Source organism: Rosa chinensis, chromosome 5, assembly GCF_002994745.2.
Source record: "Rosa chinensis cultivar Old Blush chromosome 5, RchiOBHm-V2, whole genome shotgun sequence".
Taxonomy (NCBI): Eukaryota; Viridiplantae; Streptophyta; class Magnoliopsida; order Rosales; family Rosaceae; genus Rosa; species Rosa chinensis.
In genome coordinates this window covers 37,542,891-37,562,484 of record NC_037092.1, presented here as the reverse complement: position 1 = coordinate 37,562,484, position 19,594 = coordinate 37,542,891, and the positions used below count along the sequence as shown (strand labels likewise).

Below are 19,594 nucleotides of genomic sequence, written 5' to 3'. Positions count from 1 at the left end.
ACATTAAGACTATACCCAGCTAGGTTTGAAAACTAACTTAAACATAGGTGCTGGCGAGTAGTGAAAATTGTTTATAAGAAAACTTTTCTTTATGAAATCTGACACTAGTGCACCAGGGTCCGAAAAACAAACCTGATGGCCGGTCCCATAGACCAACTACACGACCTTACCTCAAATAAAGTAATAACCTGCAGGTAAGTGTAGCGAGAGCATCCGCTACCTAACTACACACACGGAACCGGGTCGTCATTGCGATCGAAAGCACCGTCCGACCGGTGTAGCTAACCCTCTAGAGGTTAAAGGGATCGAACCTAAGAAAGTCAGTGCCACCCTTCGCTCTCAAGCCATCACAACATACTCATTTGCTAGCATAGTTTGGTGCACTAACATATCTTTCAATTTGAAATAAAAAAAACTACTCATACATACACATCAGAAAATAGAAAACCGCTAGCTAAGGCAAGTCTAGAGTCCCCTACCTGAAATATTGCAGCTTTGGCTCCATTTGCTTTCTTAGGCCAACACCACCATGTCCCATGTTTTGTGTAACTGGAGTCCTATTCTGACAGCGACAGTACTCGAGTGTTAATATAAGCTCCATTCTATAACACGGCAGATATTACCAAGTTAATTCAATTATTTTTCTCTCAAGAATGGATTCCTTTCCTTATTGGGTGTAATCCTTTTCTATTACTCTGGGCAACCGAAACTAATCTTTTCACAACAATATTGAGTGATCATCTTGGTCAATAATTCAAGTTTATACTTCTATAACTACACTTGATACCACTATCACAGTGAATACTCTTTTCCTCTTTTTCAACTCACTTTTCTTTCCTCATGTTGTTATTTAATACAACATATATAATACTTACTCACCTTGTCTAGTTATCAGAGGGAGATTTTCCTCATGTGCACGACCTTGGCTTTTCTAACCTCAAGCTTTCTTGAAAATGAAACATAGGCCAACGTCATAATTTACTTCCATACATATTCAAAACCCAAATAATCAAGGACAAAACCATTTACCTAGAGTTTTCAAATTTGAGAAGTTGGGCGTATCTCATCCACTCTGATTAACGCCAACAAGAGCTATTCTGTTCTCTATTTACATAAACAGAGATAGCTTAACTCCGAGATTCTCACCCTCTTGATCATTCTGCATTTAAGTTGAACTCAAGGATTAATTCTAGCTCAGAAACTTTCATTTAAGATTGGGGATTGACTGGGTAAGAACCAAACCCATTGCCATGCACAGTAAAACATACGGTGTTCAACCCACCCAAAATATCAATTTCCCAAATCTCAACCGAAACCAGAATGCAATTATATAGTCACGTAGAGCTCAACGAGTAGACCAAATTTCATACCTCGCATGTCATCATCGGCGACGGAAAACTCAAGAAAACCGCAGAAACTTCTCGGCTTCAAATTGGCTTCGTCGGAGCTCGTCGGTGGAAACCCAAGCCATGGGCTTGGTCGTGACGTCGAGATGGTCCTAACGCCAGTGGTACGTCGATCAAAGGTGGCCGGAAGGAAGATCTCCGGTCGGGTCTTCTTCACGGCTTCCGGGTCGAGAATCTGGGTCGGTTTCTCCCGATCCTTTTAGATCGTCCGATCACCCAAGGGCCTATTTTTAATGGCCATGATTAAACAGTGTTGATTTTCAATGGACCAGATTGCGCCACATAACTTTCCTTATTCTATAAATATTTTCCAAATTTCCAAAACTTCCATAATTTGTAATAAATAGTTCCGACATCCTAGAGATTCCACGAAAATTACCATGAACTCGTCGTAACGCGTATGTTACACTTGAGTCAACAAGTTGAAGATTCACTTCCGTAAAGTTTTCTAAAAAATTCCCCAAGTGTTATTATCACTTATCAAAAAATAAAATTAATCTTGCCTTAATTCAGTAAATTTTTTCTCAGGGCTCACACGATCGATGTCTGCCTCAGCTTGCTTTGCTGCTGCCTGGTGGGAGGACCCAACATCTCTAGTATTTTGTCCAGTTCCTACTTTGCAAGTGAACAAGTTGAAAAAAGTTGCTACTGGAATTGATAGAACCACAAAGATAAATGCTTCTGAGGTCAAGGCCAATGACATAGCCAGAGTACTAGAAGGTGACGTCAAAAACAGAAACCAAACAGAAAGGACAAAAACTAGAAGGATGAGTACGTACTACGACTCTCGACTTGTGGTAAGTGGAGAAAAAAGCTAGCTGCCGCAACCCAAGGCGAAGAAGCTAAGAAGGTGAGGGAATTAATTGAATTCCTTGAATTAAATTGTTTAATTTTCATCAAATTTGTAAACTTCAACTTGGAAGACTTGAAGTGGACGTGCATTATTGTCCATCACGCTCTACGTACGATTATTTGAAACGTTGAATGTCCAATAATTTGCATTATTCCATACACAAAGTAAGTGAGTCATCTGCATTGTCAATCACGGCCGGATATTTATGGTCTATGACCTTTCAACGATAAGGGGTTTATGTTCAATAATTCCAGACTGGTATTGTCAGGAAGTCTAAGACGTCCTATTTGCAGATCGATAGTGAAATTGATTCCTTAATGTGGAGAATTTCTCAGGGATTAATTGTGATGCCTTGTGGCTTAGTATCCAAAAAATGAGAGGATGATGTGAGTGAGGGGTGCAAGGGGTTAATATGTAATTTAGGGACTTTGTTCTAATTATATGATGAAAAACAAGGGAGGAGGGGCCGGAGGATTGCCTTCAAGTAATTAATTCAATTGTCAAAATTAACCATTCAATCCTTACTTATTCTGGAAGAACAAATTACGTATTCGCATCGAAATTCATTGAGTCACTTATGTAGGGTACTAATACATTCAATTGAATAAACCTGATTTGATATTTGATAATCATGATAATCAAATGGATTTCAACTTCACTTCTTGAAGAACTCGAAAGAGACCCTAACAAGGGAGGTGCTTTCTAAGTCTCCCAAGGATCATAAAATACAAAACACATACATATCCAGTAACTGTACTCGCTACAAGCTTCAAAACACGTACAGTAAACACTACACACAAAAGTACTACTAATTAACTAGCTAGATTCTCCAGTTAGCACGTATTTTCAAGTTTAGAGTTATGAGGTATTAATAGTATTGATCGATCACATTTACTAGTGATATAACTAAGCTAGCCCACAAGGGAATGCCTCGCTCATACGATAAAGACGTTGAGTCAGAGAGAGAACAAACCGATGAATCCCCCAAAAAGGGCAATAATAATAACGTTACATTATGAAAGATGAAAATGCGTATGTGTACACACACACACAGCCCTTCTTGGGTGCGGACATCCGCACCTTTTGCTTCGGTGCGGATTTCCAGTTTTTCCCCACTTTCTGATCATATTTTCACATTTTAGCCGTGTAGTTTTTAAGTCCTAATGTATAGATCACTTATGCAAATTTTCAGCCAATTTGATGATCGTTAAGGCATCCAAAACTGCAATTTACCATTATAAACACGAACGGTTCCGGTTAAACAGATTCGGTTCATTCATGTAAATTGCAGTTTTGGATGCCTTAACGATCATCAATTTGGCTGAAATTTTGTAGAGATGATCTATACATTAGGAACTAAAAATTGAACGGTTAAGATGTGAAAATATGATCGGAAAGTGGGAAAAAATGGGAAATCCGTACATTTTTGCTTCGGTGCAGATATCCGCACCTCAGCAAAGTTATATATATATATATATATATACATATATATGTATATATATATATATGTATATATATATGTATATATGTATATGTATATATATATATATATATGACGATATATATAGCTATATATTCATATCGTCACATAATAGTGCAACCCCCTGATGGTGGATCATAGATGTGCAATTCCATCTCATGGTGATGACAACATCTTCTTCCCCTAATTGGACTATAACTATTAGTGTTTTGCTCATCTTGGCTAGTTTTCTTTTCCTCTTTATCAACTTTCTTTTCGGTTATTTCTTCCAGGCTCACTAAGTCTGCATAGCCGAGCTTCTTCCTCAGCAATCCGGTCAATCCCGTTGCATCAACATCGTCTCCGATTATCTCTATTTGGTCTCTCCTTGCCCCCTTGAAAGCCACTGATTTAACACCTGCAACAACGTACGTACATTACTCAAAGATTTAAAAAAGAAACACTATCAGAGACCAAAATCTGATTCATTAATTAGCATAACAATGTACATATATATATATATATATTAATTACCATCTTCTACAGCAGCTATTTTCATGGCCTTGGACCGACATTTGTCACACCAAATGTTCGCCTCAATGGTTATCTTTTGCTGCACATCGAAACATATGTTATAGTTACTTACAAAGTAAATGTTTTTGAGGTCTGTTAGACAAACAAAGCCTTAAATTGGTTTTTTAGTGAAAGTGGATGAGCATACCAAATTGGTTTGGGAGTAGTAGATTTACCTTCATATTCTGCAGTAATGAACAGAACCAGAGGTTCTCCAAGAAGAGCAGCTAAGGATGTTCTAGCTGCTAACTCTATAAGAATGTAATAAAGATCTAGAAAACTAAGTCCTTCTTTTATAACGCACATGTAAAATATCTCTGCTAATTAACATGGAAATGCATGGCTGCTATTTGTTGAAATCGCAAATCAAGTAATGGATGGAACTGTTGGATTAGAGGTCATCTAGATAGCAATCAATTCTTCTTTTAACTTTTAGCTATTGCATGCTACATCACATAGCCTGGCAATTTAGTTTGGGAAAATGATTTGTGGCCTCAATGAGGTCTAAGATTTGTGGCCTCAATCCTAGGTGTCATGCCATGTCACCTACACATATCACTTATTTCTCAAATCATGCCATGTAATTCTTGAGTAAAAAGACTAACTTATCCTTCCAAAATCTAATGGCTCTAAATTATTTTGGTTTTCATCTAAAAATAAAATATATTATTTTGATTTCTTTTTCTTTTTCTTTTTTCGTTATATATATAATTATATATATATATATATGAATGTGAATATATATATATATATATATTTATAATTCGTCAAAAAAAAAATTATATACAAATATGTGTTGGTGTGTGTGTGTATATATATATATATATATTCACAAACATATATATATATATATAATTCGTACAGAAATTTATATATGTATATTCGATGTAGAATTAATATGGTATAAATATATATATATATATATATATATATATATTAATGTCATAATTCTAACCCACAAAATTTTTAAGAAAAATTGATTAAAAAAAAAGTCAAATTTAAAATTGATTCCACACAAATGGAAAGAAAATTGGGGAAATGATCATTTACCCAATTTCTGGGACATTTAACCCCATTTACCCAAACACTCTAAGAGATTGCCCACTTAATCATCAGTTTTCATTTTTAAACCCCAATTACCCAACCTTTTCAACACGTGACTGTTTTATTCAATTTTCTGGACGCTTTTGCCCCTCTACAACTGAAACGCTTTCAAATCGTAACAGAAACGTGATTTAGGGAGCGAAGCTCTCCGATTTTAGAGAGAGAGGTTTGGCTGTATTTGTAGAGAGAGAAGCCCCCTGGTTTTTTAGAGTGGAGCTCTATCATTTTAGAGAGAGAGAGAGGAGCTGTGCGATTTATATAGACAGGAGAGAGAAGCTCCCTGGTTCCGGTTTGTGAAGCTTTACGGCGATTTCGGTGTGTGAAGCTCCTGCGATTTATATTTAGAGCTGGTGGTAGAAGTTTTGCGATTCATAGAGAGAGAAATTCTGCTGCGATTTTCACATGGATCGTGATCCAGATGCTCTTTGTGTTCCTCCACTGCGGTTTGCTTTTGTTTCTTTAGCTCTATCTAATCCGTTTGGCTTTTATCTCTGTTTAATATGTTTGATTTTAGGAATTTTTTTGTACGAATTGTTGTCTTATTTTCGAACTGATTTTTCTGAATCAGAGCTTCCAGGTGTTTGTTTTGGTTTTGAATTGTTTTTGTAATTTTGATTTAAACTTCCAGGTGTTTTTGAGTGCATTGTGTTAGTTTTGAGTTTCTGTATTAATTTCGTGTTTCTTTTGGTGAATTCATGTTTGGATTTTGGGTTTGAGCTGTTTCCGAAGTGTTGCGGTAGTTCTGATTATATTCCTGGGAGGCAGTAATATTTCTAGTGGGGGCCAATAATGTTGTTCAACGATATTTTAGTATCTATAATTGTTGCTTACTGATGCTTTATTTGAATGCATTGCAATTTATTACATCTTACAAATTTTTTTTGGCTGTTTTGACTATATTATTGGGGACCAGTAGTTAGTGTATTGGGGACCAGTAGTTAGTGTATTGGGGGGCAGTAATGTTTTTATGTGTTATTAAGTCGTTGTAATTGTTGTTTAGTTATCCTTTTCTTTATTTTAAAAGTTGTTTGGTACTGCTTCATACTTCATTTTGGTATGTTTGATTAAATTATTGGGGGGCAGTATTGGGGGCAGTAATATGTGTTTTAGGTTTAATAATAGATTCGTTTGCCTGTGTTTTCTTCGCAGGTCTATGGCTGATCCTCTGGTTGCTAGGTGCCTTTACTCTGGCAAAGGTTATATGATTCCTTTGAATCAATGCATGAGCGACTCTGAGTTGTATGAAGACATTTTCCGTACATTCCAGTTTTCCCCAACTGAAATTGTTGAGCTTCAGTATTCAGTTCCAGGTTGTGAAGTCTGTTTTCTTCGTAACGATCGTGATTTCCAGATGCTGTTTTGCTCTGCTAGAATACATAGGTTAGAGTGTGTCGATATTTCAGTTTTAAAGATTGGGGGAGGTTGTAGGAGAAACTGTTCGGTGGATAGTGGTTCGGAAGTTATTGATGAAGATGATTATTTGGGTGATGCATTCAGGACTAAAGTTCACAAGACGTATTTGTCTGATGAGTGGAGTTCTTATATTCATCATGTTGGGGATAAGTTTCATGGTGCTGCTGAGCTCCGTGAGAAGCTCAAGAAGTATGCAATTGCAGTTGGTTTCGAGTTTGTATTCCTGAGAAATGATTTGGACTGTATTCATGCAGTCTGTGCAAATGTTGGAACTGAAGGTTGTGATTGGCATCTTTGTGCTTTTTCATCATCTGCCAATGGTTGCCTTTATATCACAGAGTTGAATAAAACTCACACTTGCAAGGGTGTAGTTAGGACTCAAAAACACAAGCTTTTGGGATCTAAGGTTGTCAAGACTTTCATTGCTGCTGATGTTAGCTTTAATCTTTCATTGAAGCCAAGGGAGATTATGAGCAAGTTCAAATCAACATATGGGTTTGATATTTCCTACAAGGTTGCCTTGAAAGCAAAGCATCGGGCCAAGGAAGCGATTTCTGGTTCCGATGCAGACACGTTCAGCAAGTTATCTTGGTATAAGGAAGCTGTTTTGCAGAGTAACCCCGGCTCTTCTTTTGTGTTGGAGGTTGAACCATCTACAAATCGTTTTCAGAGGCTTTTCGTAGCTTACGGAGGTTGTGTAGAAGGCTTCCAATTCTGTTTGCCAGTGTTGTATGTTGATGGAACGTTTGGTAAAAGCATTTACAAGGGGCAGATTCTGTCTGCAACTGGAAGGAATGGGAATCAAGGTAACTGTATTGTTTATTGCCCCCCCATAAATTTATTCTTGGCCCCCAGTAATATTGGCTTTTGTTATAGTTTCATCTGTGTGCTTAATATTTCTTGTTTTAGTTTCTTTCATTGTGATAGATATCATTTTTACATTGCTGTGCGACGTTGTGATAGTTTCCTGCCGTGCAATAACAACATTATTGGCCCCCAGTAGACTGATTTTATTGTGTTCTGGTTTATGCAGGTTTCTACCCTCTAGCCATATGTTTTTGTGATTCTGAGACAGATGCAAACTGGACATTCTTTTTAAAGCATTTGAAGAGTCTGCTTGAACCTCAGGGAAGAGTTATCACATTTATTAGTGATCGAGGTGTTGGATTGTAGAGCGCTTTCGATAAGGTATTTGCTGGTAATCCTCATCTGTTTTGTTATAAGCACTTGGTTGCGAACCTTGCCAGTAAATATAGGGGTAAAGGTAATTCAAAATTGATAGAAGATGTAAAGCAGATGTTTTTTAAGGTTGCATATTCATCTACACAGAAGGAATACCGTTTCAATTTGCGGTTGCTTAGAGCAGTTGGAGGTGCCGATATTATTGACCCTTTTCTTTCTGAATTGCCTGTGGAAAATTGGTGCCGTGCATTTTATACTAGCTGCCGATATGGAATTATGGCTAATGGGATTGCTGAATCATTTAACTCTTGGATTGCAATTGAGCCTTTGATGCCAGTCTATTATATGCTGGACCAGACAAGAATTAAACAAATGGAGATAGCGGGTAAAAGGAGGGAAGAGGCAGAACGTTGGACCACAGAACTAACTCCCAAAATGGAGGAAAGGTTGAAGGTGCAGATGGAGAAATCTCGTCGTTTCAGTGTCCATTATTCAAGTCCTGGAGTTTATGAGGTTCGATCTGACTTTTCATATGTAGTCAACATTTCCGATCATGCATGTTCATGTGTTAAATGGCAGATCAATTGTTTTCCTTGTCCTCATGGCCTTGCTGCATTACAAGCTGCTTCTGAAAATGTATATGATTATATTGATAAGTACTTTCATGTTGATATGTTCAAGAAGAGCTACAGTTTTCCTATCCATCCGATAACCAATGTTGATATGTCTTCTTCGGATTCTGCTTCTGAATATATATTACCTCCCCTTGCGAAGAGGCCCCCCGGGAGGCCTAGGGTGAAGCGGTTCAAGTCGGTTGGAGAGGTTGAAAAGAAGCTGATTCGTTGTGGCAAAATGGGCACTCATAACAAGTTGAGCTGCACTGAACCTCTCGTTCAGCAGTAGTATATGTTTCTGTAGAGAGTTTTTAGGTTTTGACTTTGTCTACTGGGGGGCAGTAATTGGTTTATTGGGGGCCAGTAATTGTTTATATTCAGGCTCAAATAAACATTTTTCTTTTCAAATGTCAGATTCTTACTGTTGGGATGATTAAAATTGCATTTACATAGTACAAGTTCAATTTTCCAACAGGTTTAATGCTTATTGGGTGGCAATACTGGGGGGCAGTAATTGGTTTATTGGAGGCCAGTAATTGTTTATATTCAGGCTCAAATAAACATTTTTCTTTTCAAATGTCAGAATATTCTTACTGTTGGGATGATTAAAATTGCATTTACATAGTACAAGTTCAATTTTCCAACAGGTTTAATGCTTATTGGGTGGCAATACTGGGGGCAGTAATTGGTTTATTGGGGGCCAGTAATTGTTTATATTCAGGCTCAAATAATCATTTTTCTTTTCAAATGTCAGATTCTTACTGTTGGGATGATTAAAATTGCATTTACATAGCACAAGTTCAATTTTCCAACAAGTTTGAGTTGGTTTGAGTGCATACAGTTGGTTTCCGGGGGGCCAATAAACCAATTCCTGCCTCCCAGAAATGTCATCTTTTCAAGGACACCTAGTATTTTGAAAGCATTTTCAAATGTTGCCAACAAATTTAAATACCAACTGATATACTTCTGGCCATCTTCTTAAATATTATTGGGGCCCAATAGTATTCTGACCTAAACAACAAAAATTATTGGGAGGTAGTAACATGTCTACTTTGGAGCATTTGTGTAAAGTGCCTGCTTCTAATTGAAGTCAGCATCAGTATATTATATCATCCAATAATGCAGTTCATTTCACCATAGTTTGAAGATTAGGCTAGTACGAGAACTTTACAATCCATACTCTTCGGATACGAAAACTACATGTCTAAATATGTTATATCTAATCTCATGCCTCACTTTCTTCCCAAGATTAGGTGCATAAAATAAAATAATGTATCTTTTCTAGAAGAAAGCTAAAATAATTTAGAGCCATTAGATTTTGAAATGATAAGATAGTCTTTTTATTCAAGAATGACATGACATAATTTGACAAATTAGTGAGGTGTATAGGTGACATGGCTTGACACCTAGGATTGAGGCCACAAATCTTAGGCCTCATTGAGGCCCTATATCATTGCCCTTTAGTTTGAATAAGACGTTTCCCAACATATTTATTGCTTTCTCATATGCATGGTGTAGTAAGTCAAGTTGTATAAACATTGCATTCAATGCTTTGTCCACTATGTTTTGGAAGAATCTCTATAGAATTAAATACTAGGGGAAATGATCATTTACCTAATTTTAGCTTAAAAATTGCCCACTTACCCAAACACTCTAAGAGATTGCCCACTTATCCAAACACTCTAAGAAATTATTTCCCTAATACCCAATTAAGTATTTTTTAATTCATTTTTATTTATTTTTGGGACAATTTTGCTCTCTCCTTCTTTGTCACTTTGATAAAGAAGTCATTGGAAACCTTGCTTGACTCCGGTGGCGGACTCCGGCGACCGGTGACCGGAATCCGGTGACCAATGACCGGAATCCGGAAATCAATGACCAGAATCCAGCAACGGGTCACCGGAATCCAGAATCTAGAATCCGGCTACCAGACTGGTGACCGGATTCCGACGTCGGAATTTATTGCCCCCCAGTAATCATATTATTGCCCCCCAATACTCATATTATTGCCTCCCAATACTCATATTATTGCCCTCCAGTGAATTGCATAAACTCCCAAAACCAAAATGAATACACTACAGGCACAATTGATCAATTTATATGCATATTATTGCCCCCCAATACTCATATTATTGCCCCCCAATAATCATATTATTGCCTCCAATTCCCAGCAATAGACATGTATAACTACTCAATAAAACTTTTTTTTTTCATTCTTGTTTCTTTTCAGCAAGAAAACACTACAAAAATTGCATCCAACTGCAATGTTAACCTGCTTCTATTAACAAGATTAGGGGTCATCATGGGCCTAGCCCGGCCCTACCCTAAATTTTAGGGCTTAGGGTCCAGCCGGGCCAGGCCTAGTCAAAGTCAACAAAATTTAGGGCCGGGTAGGGTCGGGCCAGGGCTTAAATATGCTAACCCTTACCCGCCCGAAAAGCCCTATCCGTTAGGGCCGAAAGGGCCGGGTCGGGCCGGCCCTCAAATAGGGTCAAATATGGCCGAAATAGGTCAAAAAAGGGCCTTATTTTGTTTAACAAAAAAAAAAACATTATTTTTTTCTTCTCAAAATATGTCTTAATGGTATATATTGGTAATAAAAGACTCATTGTTTTTTATTAAACATATTTAATACACACACACACACACTTGTAACTTATAACATGACAATGCTCATATGCATATACAACGGTAGTAGGTATTGTGTAAAAAATTTATGCCGATCTGCATTAAATAAGGCACCAAACGGAGCGGTCAACACTTTGTATAAGCAAACTTCCGTAAGGGGAGCGGCACCTTTTGCGGACAAACATCCCCCTATTTTGACAGCAGGTGATAGACCCCCTCCCCATGAGAGTGTGGGAGCTGATAGATCAAAAAAAATAAATTGCAAATTCTCGGTTATGAGCATATTTGTGTTAGGTTTTATTTAGGGTATGGAGTTGACCGGGTCGATAGAGACCCAACCGAAGGTGGAAGTCACTGAAATTTTTACCACTACCATATATTCATATACGGACGACATCCAACGGTGCATTTAAAAAATTCCATTTCATCCCCCATTTTGCTCATGGAGGATAACAAGCCTAATAAACGAATTATACTACATTAATAGGCATATAAGGATTATATGTGATCCAAAAATTCTGAAATGGAAATCGACCAATCTGAAATTCTCATATGTTTATACAACATTGATAGGTAATTAGGTATTGTGTAAAAAAATTAGGCCGATCTGCCATGAATAAGGCGTCCAACGTAGCGGTCAACGCTTTGCACATGCAAACTTCCCTAAGGGGAGCGGCACCATGCGCGGACAAACGTTGCGGAATTTTGACATCCGTAAGTAGACCCCCTACCCATGAGAGTGTGGGAGCTGAAAGATCGAAAAAAGTGAATTGTCAAGGACCGGTTAAGAGCATATTTGTTTTATGTTCTATTTAGGGTATTGAGTTGACCGGGTAGATCGAGGTCCAACCGAATGCGGAAATGGTTGAAATTTCTACCACTAACATATATTCATATGCAAACAACATCCAGCGGTTCATTTTAAAAAATTCCATTTCGTCCCCCATTTTGCTCATTAAGAAGTTAACATTACATTGGTAAAAAGGTTTCAACTCGACCAATTGATTATTTTTAGTTATGTTGATTACTTGATTTATTTCAAAATTGGTATTACATGAATATATTGTCCATTTTGAAATAATAGCTTTGTAATTATTACAGTTAATTAGTTAACAGTAATTATTGGTAAATATTAAAATACCCATAAGATTATATTAAAACGGCGGCGTTTTTGCCGAATTAACGGTTAATTCTTTAAAAAAAATTATTTTTTTCTTCTCAAAATATGGCTCAATTTAAAAGACTCATTTCCTAATATGGCAGATTGAAATAATTTTCTACACTTCCATAGTTTTATACATATAACACATGTAAAAGAAAATAACAAAAATAAAATATAAATTTTAGGGCCGGGTTAGGGCCGGGCCAGGCCTAGCCCTTACGGGCTCAATCGGGCCTGGCCGTAGGGTAGGGCCGGGCTTTATTTGTGTGACCCATACCCTACCCTAAATAAAAAAGGGTCGAGCCGGCCCGCCCTAATGGAAGGGCCGAGCCGGGCTTAGGGCCCAAGGGCCATATGATGAGGCCTAAACAAGATATTACCCAACTATTGTACTTGTTTTCTAAAAAAAAAAAAAAAAACCTACTGTACTTGCAAATCATACAGAACCAACGGGGAAAGCAAGCTCTAGAACAACTTGTGCTGAATATCAAATTAACCATCAAGTGTTCATCCAACCATCAGTTTCAAACTTACTTTTTTTTCCCTTCCATTCGCAGAGCTCATAGTTTACCAAAAAAAAAAAAAGAGGCGGAGTTGATAGAGAGACTGGCAGTGGAGAATGTAATTGGGAGTTGGGACTCAGACCAAAAAAAAAAAAATGCAAAATCGGGCTACAGACCACAGTAACGGCGGTACGAAGGCTGAGAGTGGTCAGAAAACAACGTCGTCCAGCACCTCAGCAAACGCACCGCCCAACTCTGAAGCACTTCCTTCACATAAGCTCGAAATCGTTGGCGTCGTCATCCTCCGACGCCTCGCTCAGCTTGCCTCTGTGATTGCGAGTCCTTCTCCATCTCCTCGCGCCTCTCGCTTTTGTCCTCGTCCTCGGGGCACGAGCACGACGACCTGCCCCAGATCTCCCTCGATTCGGAAAAATTGAACCCAAATTCAAACCCAAACCCAAACCCATTGTTCTCCCTCATGTTCGTTGGATGACCGGAAATTTCCGCCGATCCAGATCTGCAGACATGAAGAGAGAGAGAGAGAGAGAGAGAGAGAGAGAGAGAGAGAGAGAGAGAGAGAGAGAGAGAGAGAGAGAGAGTGGGTGATGACCTGGATTTCTGTTATTTAATTTTGGTAGTTAATAATGGACCATTTGTACGAATAATTGTTATTGTGCTTTATTCGTAGGTTGTTTGTGAAGTGTAATGGTTTTCGTACGTATAATTATTCTAATTTCACAGTTTAGGGGGTCGTGTGATGTTTGACTTTTTATACATTAGGCTCGGAAAACTTCCTTCAAGAAAGTTGTAGAGTGTGTCGATACGAGTTCGTGGACATGTGGTTCGTGTCAATCGGAGTTCATATGAGAAAGTTATGACCATGGGAAAAAGTTTCAATTTGGTATAAATAGAGAAAAATCAGAAAAGGAATTCATTATTTCATATTTCCATTTCCGGAAATATCTTCTCTCTCTTTTCTCTCTCGGTCGACACCTTCAGTGTCTGAGTTTTCCGCCTGACCAGACCCGAACCCGGCGATCCGACCCGGACGGAACTCGCAGCTCCGGTGATCTCTGGCCGTGAAACTTGGTCAGCTAGTTCGTCTCCTCCGTCTGGTCGTCTCTGTGGCATCCTCTAGCAATGATATCCACCGTGTACGGCGCAGTTGGTGTTTTCGGACCCGACCAGAAAACGCAGCTCCGGCGACTTCGTAGCTTCGTGCTTCCTTGGTTGAGTTCAGAGAAGGCTCCCTCATCAATCTATAGTGTTTTTTTTTATCGATTTACGTGGAAATCGGTTCAACTCAGTTTGAGCAATAATCCAAAGCTTGTGAGGTAGTTTTCGACCATTTATGCTTGTTTTCTGACTTCGGGCTAGTTATGAAAATTCACAAGCATGCTTAGATAAACAGCTTTGATGTTGGAAGTTTTGTGAAATATTGAGTTTTGGCCGGCGGCGGTGGTGCACCGCCGCTTTCATAAGCTTACCGGGTTTTGTTGTGTGGAAACCCGGTGCACCATTCTATGGTGTAGGGGTTAATCATGCAGGTCAAGGTAATTGTGGCTGAAGCTGAGGTAGCTTGTTGACAGCTGAATGGGTAGGAAGCAAATTTTGTTGGCTTTGCCATTGTTATGACTTCCGCTATGTAGTAAGCTCTGAGGAGCATTTAAGTTTTATTTTGTGATGACAATTTAATTCGTAAGTTTTGTAATATATAACTCTGTGGAGCGGGTCAATATTTGAAATTGTGGGTTCAGGGCATAAATATGTACTTGCTGAAAAGGGAAGATGTCTTCATGTATTTTGTATTGATGGCTGAACGATCGCGCATGTATAATTATGAGATTATATGTCGATTTTTATTTGTGTTAAAAATCAGGGGCGTGATAGAGAGAGAGAGAGAGAGAGAGAGAGAGAGAGAGAGAGAGAGAGAGAGAGAGAGAGAGAGAGAGGAGTCAGAGAGGAGTCTAAAAGGTGTAGGTTGTTAATTAAAAGGATAAAACTGTCATTGATGTTTAAATTTGGTAAATGAGATTAAAAAAAATTTAGTGGAGTAAATGGGCAATTTTTAAGCTCAAATTGTGTAAATGGTCAAGGCCCCTAAATATTATTTAGTCCCTGAATTTTTACCAAAAAAACACTTCAGTCTTTTTCCTTCTAATTTCACATGTTTAATCCTTGTACTCTCAATTTTTGAACCAATAGGTTCATTCCGTTACTCTCCATCCAAAACCTCCGTTAAATTGATGATGTGGCAATCCTTCCGCACCAAAATGTCTATTATACCATCACTTTTTATTTATTTATTTACTATTATTATTAATATTATTTTTTCTGTTTATCTCTTCTTTTACTAGCTCTCACTCCTCCTTCTATTTATCTCTACTCATTACTCTCCCTCACCTCTTTCTATCTTCGAGTGCTTCTGCAAAAACACCAACAACAACATTCTTACTCCTCCCCAACACAAATGCATATGCAACACAGCCCACAAAATCATGTCACCGAAAATTAATTCGACAATTATACATGCCTGATTTGATGAGAACGCCATTGTTGAGGTTGAGACAGATTGAATCTTGATGATGAACAATTTTTCTGGAACTTGAGGATGAACTAAGAATCTTGCGACTATTGTATGATTCAAAAGACTGAATCTTCGAACTTCGAACCAAACTTCGAAAGAAAAGGAACTAAGAAATTGAGAATGAACAGTTACAAATCTACTTCAAATCGTGCTTTGGTTGATGATTTTGCTTCGTAATTGTACAAGAATTTGGTATTTGATTTGGTAATTTTACAAATCTGAATCAATCTAGGGTTTTGAAAAGTGAAATTCTCTCATACTTCATAGCTCCTCTTCATTTGGGTTTCTGATCAAGAAGATCGATCTGAGTTTTTGATCAAGAAAATAGATATGGGTCTCGATCTTCGATGGGTATGGACCGTATCAGAATGGGTCGGAGGCCATGGACTTCAAGCATGGCTATTAAAACTGGTTTTTTACTACACACAATGTGCGCCATAAAGAAAAACTTTAAGGCACAAAAAAGGGTGTCATAAAAGACAAATTTCTCTTGTGGCACATAAAATGTGAGCTGTAAAAAATATTTTTTGTACGTCGTAAAACACTCTTTTATGCGCCGTGAAAGATGTTTTACAACTTTGATTTTGTATGCCGTAAAAAATCATTTTGCGTGTCATAAAATACCCCTTTTGCGTGTCGTAAAAGATGTCTTCATTCACACTTCTAATAGACAATGCTTTCAATTAATAGTTTAAACCCTTTTTATTCAAGCATAATAAACAAAAACATTCATGTAGTAAATTATATCTATTAAATAACTTCATATTACAAAATCATAGTATAATTAAACTTAGGGCTGGGCACCTGAAACCTGAAAACCGAACCCGTCCTGAAAATTGGCCGGACGGAACGGTTTAGAAACTTCAAATTTCACTGTTTGGAGTGGTTTAAATGGGACGGGCTTCGATTCGACTCGTTGGAATCCCATAAAGGCTCGGCCCGTCCTGAAGTGTATATTTATATATTTATTTTCTTACCTCTCTCTCCTCCCCCTCCGCGTTCACCCCCTTTCTGTTTCTGGGTCTCTCTCCCTCACACTTTATTCCACTTTCTTTTCTTTATTATATATATATATATATATATATATATATCTCCCCTCCACTTTCATCCCTTCTGCTCTCTCTCCCTCATCCTTTATTCCACTTTCTTTTCTTTCTTACACCTCTTTCTCTCTCCTCCATGTTCATCCCTTCTCTGGCTCTCTCTCCCTCACGGCCTCACTCTTTATTAGTTTATTTTCCACTTTCTTTTCTTTCTTATCTCTCTCTCTCTCTCTCTCTCTCTCTCTCTCTCTCCTCCATGTTCATCCCTTCTCTGGCTCTCTCCCTCACCCTTTATTCAGCCTCTCTTTTTCAGATAGTCTCTGCACTCTAGACATCACCACCACACCACTGCACCTTCGGCATCCTCGGCCCACTCTAGACATCCAGTCGACCATGGTGGCACAACAATCATGGCACCACCCACAAGGATGGCCTCCCAGATTTGTCCCCATCGATTTTAATTATCTTTTTTAAGATCTGGGTTTTGTCAATTTGTGCATGTTCTGTGAAAGAAATGGTATATGCACGGTAATTTAATTCTTTTCCTTTTCTTGAGATCTAGGTTTGTAAAAGTTGAGAACTGGGTTGTAAAATTTGATCTTGAGTTGTATTTGGATTTCGATAGCTTATGCCTCTCTATATCGGTGATGCTAGATTGCTAGTTTTGCTTGCTTTATTTTTGTTTAGTTGGCTGTAATTCATGGCTAGAGCCAAGAATTCGGTCTGGGAAGATGCTTGCTTGAGAGAACGATCAATTTTTTTAATTAGAAAAAAAAAATTTAATCCTGAGAACTCAGGAAACTGGAAACCCTCTTCTTTTTTTTTTTTTCGGGACTGTCCCGGATTGGGCCCCGTTCCGGCCCGATACCGATCGGGTTCAGGCCTGTCGAGATCAATTCTCAAAATTTCCTAAACCGTCCCGGCCTGTACGAAACTTTACTTACGGGACGGGCTTCAGGATTACCACAATTTCGGCCCATGCCAGCCCTAAATTTAAACTGGTTTTCACATATAGAACATGCTAGCTAGATCATCCTTGCACTGTACTGTTCTGCTCACAGCCTCAAGGTTTGAGCACGAAAGAAAAAACCTTGCTTAAGGAGGAGGGTACAGGTCCTGATGTTTCAACCTCACTCTTCCACCACTTGGATCATTTTTTACAGAAGCAACATAGGAAAATAAAAAATAACTAAGTAAGATAAATGCCAGCAATGTTTTAAATGGTAACATACTATTTGCATTGAAGGTAAAATAACCTTGCTTGAGGAAGGTCCAGCTCCTGATGACTCAGCATCATTAAGACCTCTTGCATCGTTTACAAGGAATAGGTGAGGAAGAGCATTATGAAAAAGCTAGAAGCACGGGGAAATGCTCATTTACCCAATTTTAGCTTAAAATTTGTCCACTTGCTCCACTAACAGTTTTTTAACCCCATTTACCCAAAACACTCTAAGGGATTATTTCCCCTTTACCCAATTAATTCTTTTTTTATTCTTTTTATTTATTTTTGGGACTTTTTTGCCCTCTCCTTCTTTCTCACTTAGAGGGAGAAGTCATCCTCCACCTTGCCGGACTTCGGTGACCAGTGGCCGGCCGCCGACTCCGGTGACCGGAATCCGGCTACCGGACTGGTGTCGAGATTTCGGTGTCTGAATTTATTGCCCCCCAGTAATGTTATTATTGCCCCCCAATACTCATATTATTGCCTCCCAAAAATCATATTGTTGCCTCCAATAATCATATTATTTCCGTCCAGTGAATTGTATAAACTCCCAAAACCAAAATGAATACACTACAGACACAATTGATCATATTATTGCCCCCTAGTAATCATATTATTGCCCCCCAATATGCATATTATTGCCTCCTAATAATCATATTATTGCCTCCAATAATCATATTATTTCCGTCCAGTGAATTGTATAAACTCCCAAAACCAAAATGAATACACTACAGACACAATTGATCATATTATTGCCCCCCAGTAATCATATTATTGCCCCCCAATACACATATTATTGCCTCCTAATAATCATATTATTGCCCTCAAGTGAACCAAAATGAATACACTAAAAACACAATTGATCAATTTATATGTTCAATTGTACACATGAACTTTTTTTTCCTTCACCATTCTCGGAGTTCACACTATAAAAAAAAATGATCTGGGCACCCAAAAATTGCTCTGGGCACCACATCAGAATGACTGGGGACGAAGAAACTCGATATCGGACCGGCAGATCTTGAAGCTTTGGGCCGACGAGCTCGTCTCCCGCGGCTTCTTCCTCCACCGCACCACCGCCGACCTCAACCTCAACCACCTTACGTCTTCGTCGCCGTCGGGTTCCCCAAGGAAGACCCGGCCAAGATTCGGATCGAGAAACAGATCCGAGTTGGCCCAAAATCCGCCGGAAAGGTTTCGTCACCGTCATCGACTCGCCGGGCGACGACTTCTGCAGCGAAGTCTTCACCACCCTGGATCGGATTCTTGCGCTCCGACGCTCTAACGAGGAGGAGGAGGTGTGTGTGTGTGAGAGAGAGAGAGAGAGAGAGAGAGAGAGAGAGAGAGAGAGAGAGAGAGAGAGAGAGAGAGAGAGAGAGAGAGAGTCTGAGATAGAGTCTGATAGGAGGAGAGAGAGAATTTTGTAGTTTAATAATTTGATTGGGGGTAAAAATGTCACTTGCGTTTAAATTGGGTAAATGGGGTCAAAAAACTCTTAGTGGAGCAAGTGGGCAATTTTTAGGTTAAAATTGGGTAAGTGGTCACGGCCGCCCTAGAAGCACCTAGAAGGGGACTAGGGGAGTGCTGTTGCTAGTGAAACAGATTGGAGTTGAACTTGATACAGTAACAAGATGACTATGTGTTCAAAAGCACATACAACAAAATATGCAACACGAGTATACAATAGTGCAGGAAAGAAACATTTTCTGAAATCAATTAGCAATAGTGTAAAACTGCAAAGACAATACAAAGAAACACAGATGGTATACACACAACCATGGCACAGATGAAAAAGAGTCTCGAGTATATGTTCATAGCTTATGCGATGGGTAATTAAGGGCAGGC

The 19,594-nt window shown here is 38.6% G+C and overlaps 1 protein-coding gene and 1 long non-coding RNA gene across 2 annotated transcripts; one reads left to right on the top strand and one right to left on the bottom strand.

Annotated features, from left to right (window-relative positions):
* Positions 1 to 4,012: 4,012 nt before the first annotated feature.
* On the bottom strand, positions 4,013 to 4,533 carry LOC112202125. The gene is made up of 3 exons (XR_005799699.1): positions 4,468 to 4,533; positions 4,253 to 4,331; positions 4,013 to 4,136 (listed from the first exon to the last, which is right to left on the bottom strand). It is a non-coding gene; the product is annotated as an uncharacterized LOC112202125 (long non-coding RNA).
* A 2,015-nt stretch (positions 4,534 to 6,548) lies between these two features.
* LOC112203760 lies at positions 6,549 to 8,893 on the top strand. The gene is made up of 3 exons (XM_024344681.1): positions 6,549 to 7,614; positions 7,842 to 7,942; positions 8,033 to 8,893. The coding sequence occupies exons 1-3, from the start codon at positions 6,549 to 6,551 to the stop codon at positions 8,891 to 8,893; spliced, it is 2,028 nt and encodes a 675-aa protein (XP_024200449.1).
* The last annotated feature ends 10,701 nt before the right edge of the window (positions 8,894 to 19,594 follow it).

Excerpts from the sequence above, each read along its gene's own strand:
- LOC112203760 (XM_024344681.1), top strand. The coding sequence starts at position 6,549 with ATGGCTGATCCTCTGGTTGCTAGGTGCCTTTACTCTGGCAAAGGTTAT. Across the intron at positions 7,615-7,841 it reads TGGAAGGAATGGGAATCAAG|GTTTCTACCCTCTAGCCATA; the intron begins GTAACTGTATTG and ends TGGTTTATGCAG. Across the intron at positions 7,943-8,032 it reads TGCTTGAACCTCAGGGAAGA|CACTTGGTTGCGAACCTTGC; the intron begins GTTATCACATTT and ends TTTTGTTATAAG.